The 19,306-nt window shown below is 45.8% G+C and overlaps 1 protein-coding gene across 4 annotated transcripts in view; it reads right to left on the bottom strand.

Moving 5' to 3' along the window:
* Window positions 1–19,306, bottom strand: part of si:dkey-183c6.8 (protein O-GlcNAcase) — a 62,514-nt gene that overhangs the window by 10,268 nt on the left and 32,940 nt on the right. For 3 of the 4 annotated variants that reach the window (XM_060837575.1, XM_060837656.1, XM_060837738.1), the window contains 6 exons: window positions 18,119–18,723; window positions 12,056–12,230; window positions 10,050–10,106; window positions 5,857–5,942; window positions 2,465–2,569; window positions 218–309 (listed from right to left, as the gene is read on the bottom strand). In XM_060837575.1, the coding sequence (XP_060693558.1) occupies window positions 218–309; window positions 2,465–2,569; window positions 5,857–5,942; window positions 10,050–10,106; window positions 12,056–12,230; window positions 18,119–18,723 (1,120 nt within the window). Of the gene's footprint in view, window positions 1–212; window positions 310–2,464; window positions 2,570–5,856; window positions 5,943–10,049; window positions 10,107–12,055; window positions 12,231–18,118; window positions 18,724–19,306 lie in introns of all 4 variants that reach the window. The other variant, XM_060837819.1, reaches the window with a different exon arrangement.

The raw sequence follows: 19,306 nt of genomic DNA, 5'->3' as shown, positions 1-19,306 counted from the left end.
GGAGTTGGACATCATTGGGAGTGGGCACCGCTACACCCAACACTCCTCAAATGGGACAATTCTACTCAGGATCTTCAAATTACACATGATTTGGAATTTTGTCCTAATGACTGATATTCATCTGGGACCTCACGGTGAGGATTTTTTATAAAGACTGTAGATTTTACATAAACTGCACAATCCATTGGAAATGGATGCTGGAAAGTTATTACCTCACCTGTCTCCAATGAGATCAGGATAGACATTAGCTTGATCCTTCTCCGGGAACTTGGCACTGTGGAGCTCCCTGCATATGTTGTACAAAGCTTTCTGTAACGGGAAAACAGACTCCAACTTTTATAACACACCATCCTCACTGACAATGCGCATTTCAACAGTGCGCCTGACAGAGTAAAACATCACAACTGCTCTTCACAGTAATCTCTTGCAAAGAGTTCACACTTGGCGATGTGTGGACAGTACAGAGTCTGGAGCATCTGGACAGCATAAAGTCATAGAGTCACAGAGATGGACAGCATGGAAACAGACCCTTCGGTCCAACTCGTCCATGCCGACCAGATATCCCAACCCAAACTAGTCCCACCTGCCAGCACCCGGCCCATATCCCTCCAAACCCTTCCTATTCATATACCCATCCAAATACCTCTTAAATGTTGCAATTGTACCATCCTCCACCACTTCCTCTGGCAGCTCATTCCATACATGTACCACAGTGTGTGTTTCCCCTTAGGTCGCTTTTATATCTTTCCACACTCACCCTAAACCTATACCCTCTAGTTCTGGACTCCCCCACCCCAGGGAAAAGACTTTGTCTATTTATCCTATCTATGCCCCTCATGATTTTATAAACATCTATAAGGTCACCCCTCAGCCTCCGATGCTCCAGGGAAAACAGCCCCAGCCTGTTCAGCATCTCCCTATAGCTCAAATCCTCCAACCCTGGCAACATATTTGTCAATCTTTTCTGAACTCTTTCAAGCTTCACAACATCCTTCCGATAGGAAGGAGACCAGAATTGCACGCAATATTCCAACAGTGGCCTAACCAATGTCCTATACAGCTACAACATGACCTCCCAACTCCTGTACTCAATACTCTGACCAATAAAGGAAAGCATACCAAATCACTATCCTATCTACCTGCGACTCCACTTTCAAGGAGCTATGAACCTGCACTCCAAGGTCTCTTTATTCAGCAATGCTCCTTAGGAACTTTCCATTAAGTGTATAAGTCCTGTTAAGGTTTGCTTTCCCAAAATGCAGCACCTCACATTTATCTGAATTAAACTCCATCTGCCACGTCTCAGCCCATTGGCCCATCTGGACAAGATCCCGTTGTAATTGGAAGTAACCTTCTTCGCTGTCCACTACACCTCCAATTTCGGTGTCATCCGCAAACTTACTAACTGTACACATATGCTTGCATCCAAATCATTTATGTAAATGACAAAAAGTGGAGTACCCAGCACCAATCCTTGCGGCACTCCACTGCTGACAGGCCTCCAGTCTGAAAATCAACCCTCCACCACCACCTTCTGTCTTCTACCTTTGAGCCAGTTCTGTATCCAAATGGCTAGTTCTCCCTGTATTCCATGAGATCTAACCTTGCTAATCAGTCTCCCATGGGGAACCTTGTCGAACGTCTTACTGAAGTCTATATAGATTATGTCTACCACTCTGCCCTCATCAATCCTTTTTGTTACTTCTTCAAAAAGCTCAATCAAGTTTGTGAGACATGATTTCCCACGCACAAAGCCATGTTGACTAACCCTAATCAGTCCTTGCCTTTCCAGATACATGTACATCCTGTCCCTCAGGATTCCCTCAAACAACTTGCCCACCACTGATGTCAGGCTCACTGGTCTATAGGTCCCTGGCTTGTCCTTACCGCCCTTCTTAAACAGTGGCACCACATTTGCCAACCTCCAGTCTTCCGGCACCTCACCTGTGACTATCGATGATACAAATATCTCAGCAAGAGGCCCAGGAATCACTTCTCTAGCTTCCCACAGAGATCTAGGGTACACCTGATCAGGCCCTGGGGATTTATCATTTTCTCAATTTCCCTCTGACTGTTGGGGGGGTCTATAATACAATTCCAATCAGGTGATCATTCCTTTCTTATTTCTCAGTTCAACACAAATATATCGAGAGAGCAAGAGATATTGCAAAGCAATTCAGGAAACGAATCCCAAGACTTTTGGATCCAGGCAGCGGAAGGCACACTGCCATGAGGGAGCTCCAGAATAGTCAAGCGGCCATGTTTCGAGTAAATGTCCTCATCAAACACTCCCTGGACAGGGACACCATGGGGTTAGGTATAGTGTAAAACTCCCTCTACACTGCCCCCATCAAACCCTCCCAGGACAAGGACAGCACGGGGTTAGATACAGAGTAAAGCTCCCTCTACACTGTTCCCCATCAAACCCTCCCACAATCTCTGATTCCAAGTCGATGGTACCTACCTTATTCTCCTGAAGGAATGGCTGAATGGTGTAAGCTTTGAGAGTGGGGAAGAGTGGAGGAGGCTGGTTAAAGAGGTCATTGCTACTGGTTACTGGCAGCATCATCTACAAACAAGAACAAAATACACTCAGAACACAGGGAGAAAAGGAGGCCACTCAGCCCCTCCAGCCATTCAATATGATCATGGCTGATCCGCATTAGAGCTGCGAGAAAGACACAAACTTCATCTCTTTCCACAATACTACACATCCAAAGGTGGGGATTGACCCCACAACCTTCTGACTGTTAACTGCAAACACTATCCTACTGCGCCACTCGGAAATCTCAGAAATTGAGCACTGCAGATGCTGGAGATCAGAGTCGAGAGTGTGGTGCTGGAAAAGCATATTCCTGATGCAGAGCTTATGCTTGAAACATCAACTCTCCTCCTCGGATACTGCCCGACCAGCTGTGCTTTTCCAGCACCACACTTTCTCACTTGGAAATCTACGCTGGTACTACGTGTCACAGGATCAATTATCCACAAACTGACTTCCAAACAGAGTATACCCCTTCCGCAGTCAGAGTTGGAAATCAAGACCCATTCTTCAGTAAAAGATGGGAAACAGCCAGGCACCACCTACCTTCTCCACTGATAGATGTGGACGTTTGGTGAATTTTGTTCACACACAGGGTATATGGACTCGCCCAGTGTTCATTGCCCAGCCTCAATTGCTATGAAGAATGTGTGAAATACTGACACAGAACAGCTCTGAGGGTGACTCGACCCGAAACCTTAACTCTTGATTTCACTTCACCGACGCTGCCAGACCTGTTGAACCTTTCCAGCAATTTCTGTTTTTGTTTGATTTTCAGCACTCATAGTTCTTTTGTTTTTTATGAAATACTCAGTTGGTCACATAAGTATTATGGTGTAGAGATCAGCCCATTGCGCCCCTTGGCTATATTACCTAGTCTGCTTCTATTACCTCGTGCCAATCTCCTGCATTTCCCAGCATGCCATTGTCGTCCAGAATACACTATCCAATGCCTCCACTGAATATTTCCAGGGGGTGCATTCCAGACCTTAAGCACTCACTGGATTAAAAAAGCTGTTTCTCTTGCACAACCCTTGATTTGTTTTCAGGATTTTAGGGAGATTTGCTACTTCCTGGTCAAGATGCCACACAACAATTCGGAATTTTTCACTCGATATTCCCTTCATCCCAATCGGAGAGCTCCCTGAAAGGGATTGTGCAGTGTAACAATGAGGTCACTTTCAGCAAAGAGGGACATTGCCCCCATTAGTACTGGACTGCTCATTGATTTTTCCTATTCATTCACAGGATGTGGTTATCACTAGCTGATCCATTTGTCCCTGTACCTTTATAATGTCGAGCAAACACTGGGTTAAAATGGACTATTTAATTCCACTTGGCGCAGCGCTGCATCCTGAGTTCCAGCTCACTGGAAAACCAGGGCTCCCCCCATCCACCCCCCACTCCTCCCATCCCCATTCCCCTCTCCCCCCCGGAGGGAAAGCTTCTTGTCCAGGGACTGTTCAGTACGCACTGCCAGGGAGCGTGGAGGAGGGCAATTCAATCACGAGAGGTATTCGAGAATTCTCCGAAGAGAAACCATGCCTAAACCTGGGGACTGGGACTAATGTGAACTCAGAGCAGTGTTCCAACAATGAACTCGGAGATGAAGCCAGGTGTGGTCTGGAGTCAAGGCCCAGGGCTGATTGGAGGCAAGAAGCCAATATGGACTGGGTCAGAAGACTATTGTTCCAAACATCTTTTTTTCCCGTTTTATAACTTATTTCCAATTCTGCAATGCTGGATTTTCTTTTACTTCGCTCTTTTTTCCCCCAAGAACTGTAACTGAAGGAGCTGCAGCTGGGGACCTTTGTACTGAAGGTGTCACTACAAGTGGCAACTTGTACACTTTTCACTGCGTGCCTTCCAAAGCTAATTCTAATTCAATGCTGAAGGAACAGCACCTCACTTTCAGAGTATCATCTGTATCATCCACTCTGATTGGGACAGCACGGTGGCTCAGTGGTTAGCACTGCTGCCTCATAGTGCCAGGGACCTGGGTTTGATTCCAGCCTTGGGCGACTGTCAAAGATCCATCCCACCCTGACAATGTTTTTCTACAACCTCTACCATCGGGGAGAAGCCTGAACACTCGCACCACCCAGTTTTGTAACAGTTTCTACCCTACTGTTGTCAGAATACTGAATGGACTCTGAACATTTGCCTGTACATGTATTTTTGTTTTTCCCGCTGTTTACCTATTATTTACTATCTATGCTCCTAAACTCTGTGAGTAGATTACTTACAGTGTGGAAACAGGCCCTTTGGCCCAACAAGTCCACACCGACCCGCCGAAGCGCAACCCACCCATACCCCTACATTTACCCCTTACCTAACACTACGGGCAATTTAGCATGGCCAATTCACCTGACCCGCACATCTTTGTGACTGTGGGAGGAAACCGGAGCACCCGGAGGAAACCCACGCAGACACGGGGAGAACGTGCAAACTCCACACAGTCAGTCGCCTGAGGCGGGAATTGAACCCGGGTCTCAGGCGCTGTGAGGCAGCAGTGCTAACCACTGTGCCACCGTGCCGCCTGCCTGTATCGCTCGCAAGACAAAGCTTTTCACTGTGTCTCGGTACACGTAACAATAAATTCAATTCATCAACAACAACTTGGATCTATGTGATGCCATCAATGTCATACAACATACAAAATTCCCGTCATAGGAAGGCTATCAAGTCAAAGGTAAGTATCAGTTCAAAAGCAATGGGTAACAAATGTCAAGCCTTGCCAGTGATGCCCACAACACGCTAAAGAACAGATTTAAGTAAAGATGGCGAGGGTTAGGTAGAGAATTCCACTGCCTCGAGTCTTCAAACATGGCAACCAATCCTGTAACTATGAAAACGTTAGATGTAAAAAGGACCAGAGAGGAAGGGTTGGAGAGATTTCAGAGGGCTGACGAGCTGACAGAAATACACATGTCGGTGGGGTTGAGACCATGACGGTAAGAATTTTAAAGCTCCATTTCCAGAGTAACTAACAGGAGGTTGGGGAGCAAAACGATTGAGATCAAATTCAGAGGAGGCAGTGGCCTAATGGTATTACACTCGACTTATTAATGCAGAGACCCAAATAACATCCCAGGGACCTTGGTTCAAATCTTGCCTTGGCGGATGGCAGAATTCTGATTCAATAAAGATTTAAGGGTCTAATGACGTCAATTGTTGAGTACAAACCCACCTGGTCTGGTTTACATGTGACTCCAGACCCAGAGCAATGCATTTAACTCTCAACTGCCCTCTAGGCAATTATGAACGGATAAGCGACGCCCACATTTTATGGATGAGGATTTTAGAAACGTTACCTGGAACTCTCCCGCAATGCCTCCTCTGTAGATCCAGGTCTCACCTTCCGCACCCAGGACCACAGGAGCGCTGCCAGTACGACACCCTAGGGAAGGCCAATTTGTGAGCTTCATTAATCAATGCTGCAAAACCCGTTCTCTGGGAAAACATTTCTAACATGACGTACCGCATCGGAAAACTAAAACACTGACGGTGCTGAAAATGTAAAAGAGAAAACATTCAGTAGGTCCGGCCATGTCTGTGGAGAGAGAAACAAGATGAGATGTTGCACGGCGTTGAGAGATGTGACAAAGTTTGAGAAAACACGGGGGCAAAACAAGATGGAGGGGCAGAAGACAGAGGAGATTAGTGAAAGAAATGATTGACAAGAAGCTAAGAAATAGAAGTAGAAATTGAAAAACCAAATCACGGCTGGACTTATACACTTAATGATAAGGTCCTAGGGAGTGTTCCTGAACAAAGAGAACTTGGAGTGCAGGTTCATAGCTCCTTGAAAATGGAATCACAGGTAGATAGGATAGTGAAGGCGGCGTTTGGTATGCTTTCCTTTATTCGACAGAGCACTGAGTGTAGGAGTTGGGTGATCATGTTGTGGCTTCACAGGACATTGGTTAGGCCAATATTGGAATATAACATTCAATTCTGGTCTCCCTGCTAGAAGAAGGATGCTATTAAACTGGAAAGGCTCAGAAAAGATTTACAAATATGTTGCCAGGGTTGGAGGATTTGAGCTATAGAGAGAGGCTGAACAGGCTGGGGCTGTTTTCCCTGCAGCGTCGGAAGCTGAGGGGTGACCTGATAGAGGTTTATAAAATCATGTGGGGTATGGATAGGATAAATAGACAAAGTGGGGTGGGGAGTCCAAAACTAGAGGGCATAGGTTTATGGTGAGAAGGCAAAGATCTGTGGCAGGTTACAGCGGGATATAGATAAGTTGCAGAGCTGGGCAGAAAGGTGGCAAATGGAGTTCAATGTAGCTAAGTGTGAAGTCATTCACTTTGGTAGGAGTAACAAGAAGATGGATTACTGGGCTAATGGTAGGCTACTTGGTAGTGTAGATGAGCAGAGGGATCTTGGTGTCCATGTACACAGGTCTCTGAAAGTTGCCACCCAGGTAAATAGTGCTGTGAAGAAGGCATATGGTGTACTGGGCTTTATTGGTAGAGGAATTGAGTTCCAGAGTCCTGAGGTCATGTTGCAGTTGTATAAGACTCTGGTGCAGCCTCATCTGGAGTATTGTGTATAGTTTTGGTCGCCATACTATAGGAAGGATGTGGAGGCATTGGAACGAGTGCAGAGGAGGTTTACCAGGATGTTGCCTGGCATGGTAGGAAGATCGTATGAGGAAAGGCTGAGGCACTTGGGGCTGTTCTCATTGGAGAAAAGAAGGTTTAGGGGAGATTTGATAGAGGTGTACAAGATGGTTAGGGGTTTAGATAGGGTTGACAGTGAGAACCTTTTTCCGCTAATGGAGTCAGCTGTTACTAGGGGACACAGCTTTAAATTAAGGGGAGGTTGGTATAGGACAGATGTTAGGGGGAGATTCTTTACTCAGCGAGTTGTGAGTTCATGGAATGCCCTGCCAGTATCAGTGGTGGACTCTCCCTCTTTATGGTCATTTAAGTGGGCATTGGATAAGCATATGGAGGTTATTGGGCTAGTGTAGGTTAGGTAGGCTTTGGTCGGCGCAACATCGAGGGCCGAAGGGCCTGTACTGCGCTGTATTTTACGTTCTAAAAGGGACCAAAGGGGCAACGTTTTCATGCAGAGGGTGGTACGTGTATGGAATGAGCTGCCAGATGAAGTGATGCAGGCTGGTACAATTACAATATTTACAAAGCATCTGGGTGGGCATAGAGGATTTAGAGGGATACAAGCCAAATGCTGACAAATGGGACTAGATTAATTTAGGATATCTGGTTGGCACGGGCAAGTTGGACTGAAAAGTCTGTTTCCGTGCTGTACATCTCTATGACTTAGTGACTCTATATAACAAACAATAAAGGTCCCAGTACTGATCCTTGTGGTACACTGCTGGACACCAGACTGTAGTAATTCAAATAGTTATCTACTATTACCCTTTGTGTCTACTAGTGGGAACATCTTCTCAATATTTCCCCTGTCACTATCTTGTATGTTTCAATATCATTAGCCTTCATTCTTCTAAACTTTAATGGATGAAGGTACAACCAGTGAAGCCACAAGTCAACCCCCTTTGTCCCAGGAACCAGCCTAATCGTTCTCTTCTGAAAAGCCTGCAATGCCAGTATATCCTACGTTAAATACAGGGACCAAAAATATACACAGTCCTCAAGCTGCAACCTCACCAACACCCTGTACGGTTGGAAGAAGACTTTCCTGTTTTAAACTCTATCTCTCAGTAATAAAAGGTCAAAAGTCAATTTGCCTTCTCAAATACATGCTGCACCTGCATGCTAACCATTTGTGTATCACTCATAAGTGAACCCAGGTCCCTTACTGCTGCCCTTTGTTGGAGTCTCTCCACATTAAATTTATTGTCTGCCTTTTCATTTTTCTTACCAAAAGTGCATGACCTCACAGTTTCCGACATTAGAGTCCATCTGCCATATTTTGCCACTCACTCAGCCCTTCGTGAACCACTACAGACTCCTTATGTCTTCATCACAACATGCTCTCTCACCTCTCGCCAGGCAGAGGGGTTTTAGATAGCAGAACAGTCTCCCCAATATATATTACAGAGATAGCGTAGACCTTAACTTTTATTTCAGTTTAAAGGCAAGTGCAAGACGCTGTGTTCCTGATGTGATTCGATTGGTCCACCACTAAAGCTTTAATCAAAACACACTTTATTCTTACAACACAGTTAAAATGCAACAAAACTTGATTCTACTGACTTACCTAACAAGACAATGTACTATTTAACCATTAATCATCATTTGTTCCAATACAGGCAGCATTCCATGAACGCTTCCTTTGGCAATTCAGCAGCATGGTTGTTACTCTCACGTGCTGTCTCTCTCCAGACCTGTAGAAAGAAACAATCTGCCCCTTCTGATTTCTAAGGGGAAAACTCTAAGTCTTCAACCTCACAGCAGACAGAATTCTAGCTGCCTGCTCCAGGAATTAATCAATGAAAAAGAACTGTAGGAAAACCAAAGTCCTTGGGATCTGACCCTGCACATCCATCGTTTTAAAACACCCAGGGAGAAACCCAGGACTATTTACAAACGGTCTGCTGGGAGCAGAGCCCTCGCCACCACAGTGAGAAAACCCCTCCAAGAGAGAAACAGGACAGAACACTTCTCTTAAAGGCACAGGATGTCACAGACGCGCAAAGTGCCTCATTAAGAAAAATGTCAGTCATTGATTAACTCTGTGGGACAGTTTATTTAATACAGTAAAACAAAATAATAGTATAATGTTATGAAGCAGACATTAACAGGGTTACCTCAGATTACAACAGGATCTGGACTATATGGACCAATGAGCTGAGAAGTGGCAGATAGAGTTTAATTCATGAGGTACTGCATTTTGGGAAAGCAAATCTTAGCAAGACTTATACACTTAATGGTAAGGTCCTAGGGAGTGTTGCTGAATAACCACTACATCCTCTGGCAGCTCATTCCATACACGTACCACCCTCTTTCTTTTATATCTTTCCCCTCACCCTAAACCTGTGCCCTCTAGTTCTGGACTCCCCGACCCCAGGGAAAAGACTTTGCCTATTTACCCTATCCATACACCTCATAATTTTGTAAACCTCTATAAGGTCACCCCCTCAGCCTCCGACGCTCCAGGGAAAACAGCCCCAGCCTGTTCAGCCTCTCCCTATAGCTCAGATTCTCCAACCCTGGCAACATCCTTGTAAACCTTATCTGAACCCTTTCAAGTTTCACAACATCTTTCCGATAGGAAAGAGTTCAGAATTGATTAACTTCTCTGCTTCTGTGCTGTTGCTGAAGGAGGGAGCACAGTCGCAGTGTGTACACAGCAAGCTCTCACAGAATCATACCTGATAAATTTGGGATATGCAACAAATGCTGGCTGAGCTAGTGATGCTCAAATCCCATGATCAAATAGAGACAAACTCTCCTGTAGCACAACTTGGTGTCTTACTGTGCTAATGTTTCTTAAAGAGCAAATTATTGCTATGGATTCCACATCTCTGCGACCCCAACAAGAGTTATGATGTTATTAAAACTCCACTCACACTGGAAACAGTTCATCCAGGAGTTGAATGAGTAGGTGTCCCTCTCGATTCTGCCATCTAGGGAATAACAATTCATTATTAACAAGAGATCGTTACAGGCGTGTAGAGTTATCACCATGTTAACCCCCATAACAGTCATTACCCTGCTCTCCACTGCTAGTAAGATGTTCCATTGCGTTTTTTTTAAAGCATTCAGATGTAAAGGATTGTGGACAGTGCTTCATTTGAAGATTAATGAGACACCTGAAAATTTCTTTCTAGATAGAGGATTAATGAAAGGGCAATGGGGCACATTTTGTTAAAAAATACTTATGAGAAATCAAGCTAAGTAACATTGCAGCTCAGTGGACAGCCGCTGGATTTACATCAAGTCACACATCTTCACTTAATTGCTGGATTTATTGAAAGTCACATGTCTGGCTCTATGGCGGTCAACAGCTGTAGCTATTGTGACATATTTAGGAATTCAGTTGGGGTATAGCCTGCTGAGACAGTCACCACCAAACGTTCTGTGACACCCTGATTGAGGGTCCACTGCGGCCCAGCTGGGCTCCTGAAAAGCCACAAACAGGTTTTCCTCACAATTCCTGAATGAATTGCATCTGCAAATGTCCCAGCAACAACAGTCTTCTACTTAGAGACGCTCAATTATATGTGCCAGGATGCCAACTGAATGCCATCTTGAATATTTCACGTATTCTCATTTTATCTGCCAGGCAAACTGGTGGAGGCTGGCATAATTACAACATTTGAAAGGCATCTAGATGGGTACATGTATAGGAAGGGTTTGGAGGGATTGGGGCCAAATACTAGCAAATGGACTAGATTACTTTAGAACAGCTGGTCACAATGGATGAGTTGTACAGCTCTATGATCCAATAGTCGACTGTTCAAGAACTAAGAATTAGTGGCCAAAGTTGTTTTCTCCCCAAAGTTAATCTCTGCAGAGAAAGTATTTTCTTTTCCCATAAGTTTGTATGCCTGAGTACCTGTGTGTTTGTGCGTGCCTATCAGTGTGTGCATATGCGCCTGTGTACATCCGTGTTTTTGTGTCAGTGTGTCTGACTGTATGCGCGTCTGTCCGTGCGCGCTTCTGCCTGTCTGCGCGTCTGTGTCCGCGCGTCTGTGTCTGTGCGTCTGTGTGTCTATGTGCGCATGTCTGTGACCGTGTGCCTCTCTGTGTGCGTGTGTCTGTGTCCTCGTATCTGTGTGTGTCTGTGTCCGCATCTGTCTATGTGCGCATGTCTGTGACCGTGTATCGGTGCGCGTGCCTGTATGCGCCTCTGTGTGTCTATGTGTGCATGTCTGTGACCATGTGTCTGTCTGTGTGCATGTCTGTGTCCACATTTGTCTATGTGCACGTGACTGTGTCTATGTGCACGTGACTGTGTGTGCGCCTAACTGCATGCATCTGTCCGCGCGCATCTGTCTGTCGGCGCGTGTCTGTGTGCGCAACTGTGCGTGCGTCTCTCTCTGTGCATGTGTCTATCTGTGCATCTCTCTGTGCATATGTCTGTCTGCATGTGCGCATGTCTGTCTGCGTGTGCGCGCGCGTCTGTGCATGCGTATCTGTCTGTGTGCACCTGTCTGTGTACATGTCTATCTGTGTGCGTGTGTTTGTGTGTGCATCTGTGTCTGTGTGCACGTGTGTCTGCGTCTGTTGGTGTGTGTTGAAGTATATTTAGAAGGGTTATTGCTTATAGACAAAGTTATGTAGATTTTTGATAGACTGAACAGGGAAACCTGAGACCACAAACAGAACAGCTATGATCTTATTGAATGGTTGTTATTGAAGCCCTATATTTATATTATTAACTATTCCTTTGGACAGTAAATATTGTGAAAAATGAACTGGTTATGTTTGCTACTACCCCTGCCTGATCCTGAAAGTGACTCCCTAGGGCACACATGCAAACCCAAAGCCAATGTTACCACACAGTCCCCCTGGAGCTCTGCTCCCTCCCTGGGTCCTGAGCCCAAACAATGTAGTGGAGTCTCTCACTCACCCAGCCACATCACAAAGGCCTTGGCAACCACAAGTGTGTTCCTGATGTCCCAGAGGTAGGGGTAAAGGTCGTAGACTATTGCCCTGTTGGAGCTGCTCATGAATTGTCGAAAGAGTTGGTCGATCCTATCACACGCCAGCTGGAAAGCAGATGCCCGGGCTCTCCACTCCTCCCCCTGCGACAATGAGACAGGTGGAGAACAGGTCACAGGGCTGTTATTCAGCACAGCTAGCTCCACTCTGTTAGCCTGCACCATCTCAAATTCTCTCACCCCCAAATCCTTTCTCAGTTTACCCCGCCCTCCATCACTGCCTCCTCACTCATTGTTCAACTTCATTCCAACCACCTCCTTCCTTTAATCCAAACCTCATTGATGTCATTCCCTCTTTCCATCTGATTCATGTCCATCTGTCTCACCCTAGCTTGCCCTTAATCAACAAGGATTCTGGGTAATCCAAATTGGAGGACGAGAAAAATTTCTGACTGTAACAGCTGCTCCGTTTTTTTTGAGGTATTTTAGGTGCTGGAGGTGATTTCCTCGAATCCCAGGAGCAGCAATGACTGTTTGATATGTTGTTGCATTGTTTTGGAACTTTGGGAACAAAAAGTCAAAACAACATCAGTTTTAAAAGGGAGAAGAGCAGACAAAGGAAGCACACGGTGAGGACAGTGCAGGAGAGAGAGAGAGAGAGAGAAACTGACCGGAGTGTACCTGCCTTTGATGTTTGAATTCATGAATTGCTGGACATCGGAGTGCGTCTGGGAAAATTAACAAACAGTGAAATTCACAACTGACCTTGGAGGAAATGTTTGGGTGAAGTTCACGGCACAGAATCAGATCAGTTAATTGTTTTAAGTGACCTACAGAAAGTCTGCAGAAGTGAGTGGAGTGGGTTCTTTCTTGATTAAGCTGCCAGAGGAAGTGGTGGAGGCTGGTACAATTGCAACATTTAAAAGACATCTGGATGGGTATATGAATAGGAAGGGCTTGGAGGGATATGGACCAAGTGCTGGCAGGTGGGACCAGATTGGGTTGGGATATCTGGTCGGCATGGACGGGTTGGACCGAAGGGGCTGCTTCCATGTCGTACATCTCTATGACTCTAAGCTTTGATCTCATTCCCCTGTGCGTTACAGTTCAGGTGACAACATGCACACGTTCTAATTTGGAGCTATGGAGAGTGGTGGCAGAAGTTCAATTTAATAATTAACTGGACATCTCTCCCGCTCTTACTGCCAGGGCATGTGTCGCAAGGGATTGATACATTACAACTACACTATCCACAGCTATCACACCCTGCAATGAGATTTGAACTTGGGGTTTCTGGCTGAGAGGCAGAATCATTTCCCTCTGTGTCACAAGATCTCCACACACCAATGACGCCCTTTTAATAAAAAGCCCGTTCCTCCAACCCTCTCCTTAGTCACCCATCAATCCAGTTAGCTCCTGTCTCACACAGAGCTAAACAACACCGAGGGGAAACAGTGGCCTTGTGGCATTATTGCTGGACTGTTAATCCAGAGACCCAAGTAATGTTCTGGAGACCCAGGTTCAAATCCCGCCATGGTGATGATGGAATTTAAATTCAATTAATTTAAGGGCCTGAAGATCAGCAGTAACTCATTGAGGGAAAACCTGTCTGGTTCATTAATGTCCTTTAGGGAATGAAATCTGCCATCCTTACCGGGTCAGGCCTTCATGTGACTCCAGACCCACAGCAATGTGGTTGACTCTTAACTAACCTCTGGACATTGAGAATGAGCAATAAGTGTTGGCCTAGCCAGTGACGTGCTCACTATTAATTAAATAAAATAAAAACTTATTTTTCCTTTCCCATCGGGGTAGTGTGAGAGTAGTGGTGAATTTTGTGGCTAAGATCTGAAGGTTTTCCTAAGTACAGCTCTCAGATTAACAGATGCAAGAGGGAGGGTTGCAGAAGGTAACGCTGTTGATGTGGTGTACATGCACTTCCACAAGGCATCTGATAATGAGCTGCATACCAGACTTGTGAGCACAATTAGGTCTCAGGGAATAAAAGGGATAATAGCAACATGGATACGGAGTTGGCGAGTGACAACAGAGTCATGGTTAATGGAAGCTTTTCGAGCAGGACATCAGTTTGTGGAGGAGTTCTGAGGTCAGTGTTAGGGCCCTCGCTTTTCCATAGTCTGCACCTTGGGGTGAAAATGTCAAGGTTCAAAATGTCCAGTTGATACAAAACCTGGAAGCACTGCAAATCATGAGGAAGACAGTGTCAAACTTCAAAAAGACTCAGCTGTCAGATGGCAGCTGGGATTCAATGTATAGATCTGATAGAAGAAAAAAAGGAGGGGTGTAGACCATTTTCTGAATGGGGAAAGGCTTTGGAAATCTGAAGGACAAATGGACTTGGGAGTCCTTGTTCAGGATTCTCTTAAGGTTAACATGCAGGTTCAGTTGGCAGTTAGTAAGGTAAATGCAAGGTTAGCATTTATTTCAGGAGAGTGAGAAAACAAGAGCAGAAATGTACTACTAAAGCTGTATAAGGCTCTGGTCAGACCCCATTGGGAATATTGTGAGCAGTTTTGGGCCCTGTATCTAAGGATGGGTGTGCTGGTGTTGGAGGGGGTCCAGAGGAGGTTTACAACAAAGATCCTGGAGAGGAAGGGCTTGTCATATGAGGAACGGTTGAGGACTCTGTGTCAGTACTCGATGGAGTTTAGAAGGATTGGAGCGGGCTGGGGGGGGGGGGGGGGGGGGGAGGAAATCTGATTGAAACTTCCAGAATACTGAGAGGTCTGGATAGAGTGGACTTGGAGAAGATGTTACCACTGGTAGGAGAGACTAGGACCTGAGGGCACAGCCACTGAACGAAGGAATAACACTTTATAACTGAGCTAAGGAGGCATGTCTTCAGCCAGAGAATGGTGAATCTGTGAAACTTGTCGCCACAGAAGTCATTGAGTGTATTTAAGACAAAGCTAGAGAGGTTCTTGGATCAGGGTTACAGAAGAAGGCAGGAAAATGGGGTGGTGAAATATATCAGCTATGATCGAATAGTGGTGCAGAACTGATGGGCCAAATGGCCTAATCCTGCTCTGATATTGTATGACCCACAGCTTAGCCGAAAGGTGGTACACTGGTAGGAAGGACATTGAGAGACAATTATAAAATAAAGAGCACATCTCTGGGGGTGTGATGCAGAAAGCAAGAGATCCCTGTTCTTTCTCAAACTTTTCCCGTGACATAATTATTTTTTAAAAAAACCACAAGGAAATTAAGTCTCACGCCTCACTGGGTCAAGTGTAATTGGCGCCGAGAGTGTGATGCTGGATAGGCACAGCAGGTCAGGCAGCATCTGAGGAGGTGGAGATCGATGTTTTGTGCAAATCCTTCTGCAGCCTCCCTGCCTCCTCAATGCTACCTGTCCCTCTACCTATCTCTGTATCATTTGCAAACGTAGCCCGAATGCCCTCAGTTCCTTCATCCAGATCATTAATGTATAAAGTGAAAAGTTGTGGTCCCAACACTGAGCCTTGCGGAACACAACTTGTTACCCAGCTGCCATCCTGAGAAGGACCCTTTTATCCACACTCTGCTTCCTGCCAGACAGCCAAGCTTCTATCCATGCTAGCACCTTGCCTCTGACACCATGGGCCCTTATCTTACTTAGTAGTCTCCTGTGTGGCACCTTGTCAAAGTCCAGGTAGACCTGATCATTACTTCCTCAGATTTGTCAGGCATGACTTCCCCTTGATGAAACCATGCTGACCTAGTCCTGTTCACCATACACTTCCAAGTATTCAGAAATCTCATCCTTCACAATGGATTCCACAACCAAGGTTCAGCAAATCCGTCTATAATGTTCTGTCTTTTGCCTCATTCCCTTTTTAAACAGGGGTATCATGTTAGTGATTTTCCAATCCTCTGGGACCCTCCCTGATTCCTGAAAGATCACCACTAACGCCTCCACTATCTCTTCAGCTATCGCCCTTAGAACTCCAGGATGCAGTCCATCTGGTCCAGATGTTTTATCCACCTTCAGGCCATTCAGTTTTTCTAGCACCTTCTCCTTAGTGATGGCTACCATACGCAGCTCTGCACCACTGCACCGCCCACTCTCTTAAATTTTTGGGATACTACTCGTGTCTTCCACTGTGAAGACTGACACAAAGTAATTATTCAGTTCCTCAGCCATTTCCTTTTGCCCCACTATCTCTCCAGCATCATTTTCCAGCGGTCAATGTCCACTTTTGCCTCTCTTTTGCCCTTTATAAACTCTTACAATCTTCCTTTACATTACTGGCTAGCTTACCCTCATATTTATCCTTCTCCCTCCTTATTTTTTATTTTGGTGCCCTCTGTTGGTCTGTGTAAGCTTCCCAATCCTCCGGTTTCCCACTGCCCTTTGCCCCATTATATGCTTTCTCTTTTGCCTTTATGCTATCCTTGACTTCCCTAGTCAGGTGTGGTTGCCTCATCCCCCCTGTCTCAGGCTTCTTTTTCCTCGGGGTGAATCTCTGCTGTGTCTCCTGAATTACTCCCAGAAACTCCTGCCATTGCTGTTCCACTGTTTTTCCTGCTTGACTTCTCTCACAGTTAATTCTGGCCAGCTTCTCCCTCATGCCTCTGTAGTTGTCTTTATTCAGCTGTAACACTGTTGATTCTATCTTCTCCCTCTCAAACTGCAGAGTAAATTCAAACATATTATGGTCACTGCCTCCTGAGGGTTCCTTCACATTAATCTCCCATATTAAGTCTGCCTCATTGTACACGACTAAATCCAGTATTGCCTGTTCCCTAGTGAGCTCCACCACAAGTTGCTCCAAAAAGCCATCTCATAAACATTTCACAAATTCCTTTTCTTGCAATCCACGACCAACCTGAGTTTCCCAGAGCACCTGTATATTGAAATCCCCCATGATCACTGTAACTTTGCCTTTCCTACACATCTTTTCTATCTCCTGGTTTATCTTGTGTCCCAGCTCCTGACTACTGTTTGGAGGCCTGTGCACAACTCCAATTATGGTTTTTTTAACCTTTGTGATTCCTCAATTCTACTCACACAGATTCTACACCATCTGTCCCTACTTCATTTCTTGCTACTGATTTAATTTCATCTCTTATTTCATAAGGTAACCCCACCCCCTCTAGGCAAAACTGAGGACTGTAGATGCTGGAAACCAGAGTTTAGATCAGAGTGGTGTTGGAAAAGCGCAGCAGGTCAGGCAGCATCCGAGGAGCAGGAAAATTGACGTTTTGGGCAAAAGCCCTTCATCAGGAAACCCCCCCCCGCCCACCTGCCAATCTGTCCGGTAGGGTACATATCCTTGAATATTCAGCTCCCAGTCCTGATCCATAGAACATAGAAAGTACAGCACAGACCAGGCCCTTTGGCTCACGGTGTTGTGCCAAGGATTAATCCTAATGTAAAATAAAATAACCTTACCTACGAACCCCCCTCAATTCACTGCTATCCATGTGCATGCCCAGCTTAAATATTCCTAATGACTCTGCTTCCACCACCACAGCTGGCAATGCATTCCATGCATTCCCAACTCTCTGCATAAAGAGAGTTGCAGTCATGTCTCCGTGACGCCAGCCACGTCATAATTGCCAATTTCAATCCATGCCGCAAGCTCATTTACCTTCTATTGCATGCATTCAGCTATTACACCTTCAAGTCCTGTATTAACTGTCCCTTTCCTTATTGTCATTCGGTTGTCCAGTGTGCTTGAAGCTCGGTTGCAAACCCTTCCCATTCACTCTGTCCTATTTGTGTCTGTGCTGGGGATTTTAATAACCTCTCCTAAGTTCTGCACTCTTACCTCCTCCTTTAATTCAGTTTTTCAATTTCTCCTGTAACTAACCCCCCCAATTAGTTTAAAACCCCACGTACAGCCCTAGTTATGTGATTTGCTAGGACTTTGGTCCCAGCATGGTTCAGATGAAGACCATCCCATCGGAACGGTTCCCATCTTCCCGAGTACTGGTGCCAATGTCCCACAAACCTTCTGTGTTCTAAGCTACTTAATGGTGCTCGCCGCTCCAGCTCCAGCCTTCACGTTCACTCACTCACTCACCTTCTTCAGCTCCATCTTGGCGTTTGCACTAACAAAGTCACTGTTGGCCTTGAGCCAGTGGAACTCCCGGAGAAGGCCAGCTGTCTCCTCTCCATGTTCATAGGGCAGGTAAAAGAGGTCCACCAGCAGCCGCAGATTGGCCAGGGTCAAGGTGCCAGCGAGGAGTGGTGCCCTTCCCCGGGGAGAAAGAGGTCCCTTGCCCTCGCCCTCGACCCTGTCCTGCTCTGTCACCCCCTGAACCTCAGCATGAGGAAGGGGCCCATCCGAAGATTTCTGATAGTCAATGTCACCAGTTCCTGTTGACTGATCTCTTAGTTTGTCAGTGCTATCGTTCAAAGAATCTCTTGGCCCAAAAGGTGAAGTCTTCTCACTTTTTACCGCTGGTTGGCCAACGTCCATCTTCGGAGCCTTGTGGGTCTCCTCACCCAATGACTCTTTGGTTTTGTCCATCTCCAACTCTTTCGCTGGGCTGCCCTGGGGAAGTAAGTCACTCTCACTTGTACTTGGCTTCACAGTCTTCGGTTCAACGTCCCCATTCTGGCTAACCATGTCATGAGGTTTGCCCCTGACCTGTCCTTCTTTTGCCTCCTTAAGCAGCTGCCTACCTGTGGGAAAGACCGATTCAAGGAAGTTAGTCCCACCGTCCTTCCCATTGGAATCTGGGTTTGTGATCCCAGATTGAAAATCAACCATTTGACACCTTTCTCATGCTAGCTTTCCACATAATCTCTCTTTGCCTCATCTTCCATACCCACTCTGGATTTATGACAGTCAGCTTTGATTTGCCCTTACATTATGAATCTTAAACATGCACACATTTTCTGGTTCACCGTCCTCTCTCTCTCACTGTCTCATCATCCAGGCAGCTCTGCTTTTGCTTACCCAACCACAGGCTGGAGTGAACTAGCCTCCTCATTAAAAGACCACCCCTCGATCGATTACAGAATTTCCTGTGGAGTTTTATTCACGGGACAAATCTGTCCTCACCCACTGACACTGGCCCTTTTCCAATTCATTATCTTTGCTCCTTGTCCTTCTGTTAAATTAAACCTTGTTGGACCTTTGTATGACCCTGTGAGTGTGCAAGCACAGACTGCCAAATTTCACTCCTGAAAATGGCTGGACCTAGTATTTGGAGCATGTCCCTCGTTGAACCGAGAGACAGCTCTTCTCCACCCACCCTACAAT

Source organism: Hemiscyllium ocellatum, chromosome 1 (genome assembly GCF_020745735.1).
Source record: "Hemiscyllium ocellatum isolate sHemOce1 chromosome 1, sHemOce1.pat.X.cur, whole genome shotgun sequence".
In the NCBI taxonomy this organism is placed as follows: Eukaryota; Metazoa; Chordata; class Chondrichthyes; order Orectolobiformes; family Hemiscylliidae; genus Hemiscyllium; species Hemiscyllium ocellatum.
This window is presented reverse-complemented; position numbering and strand designations above follow the sequence as displayed.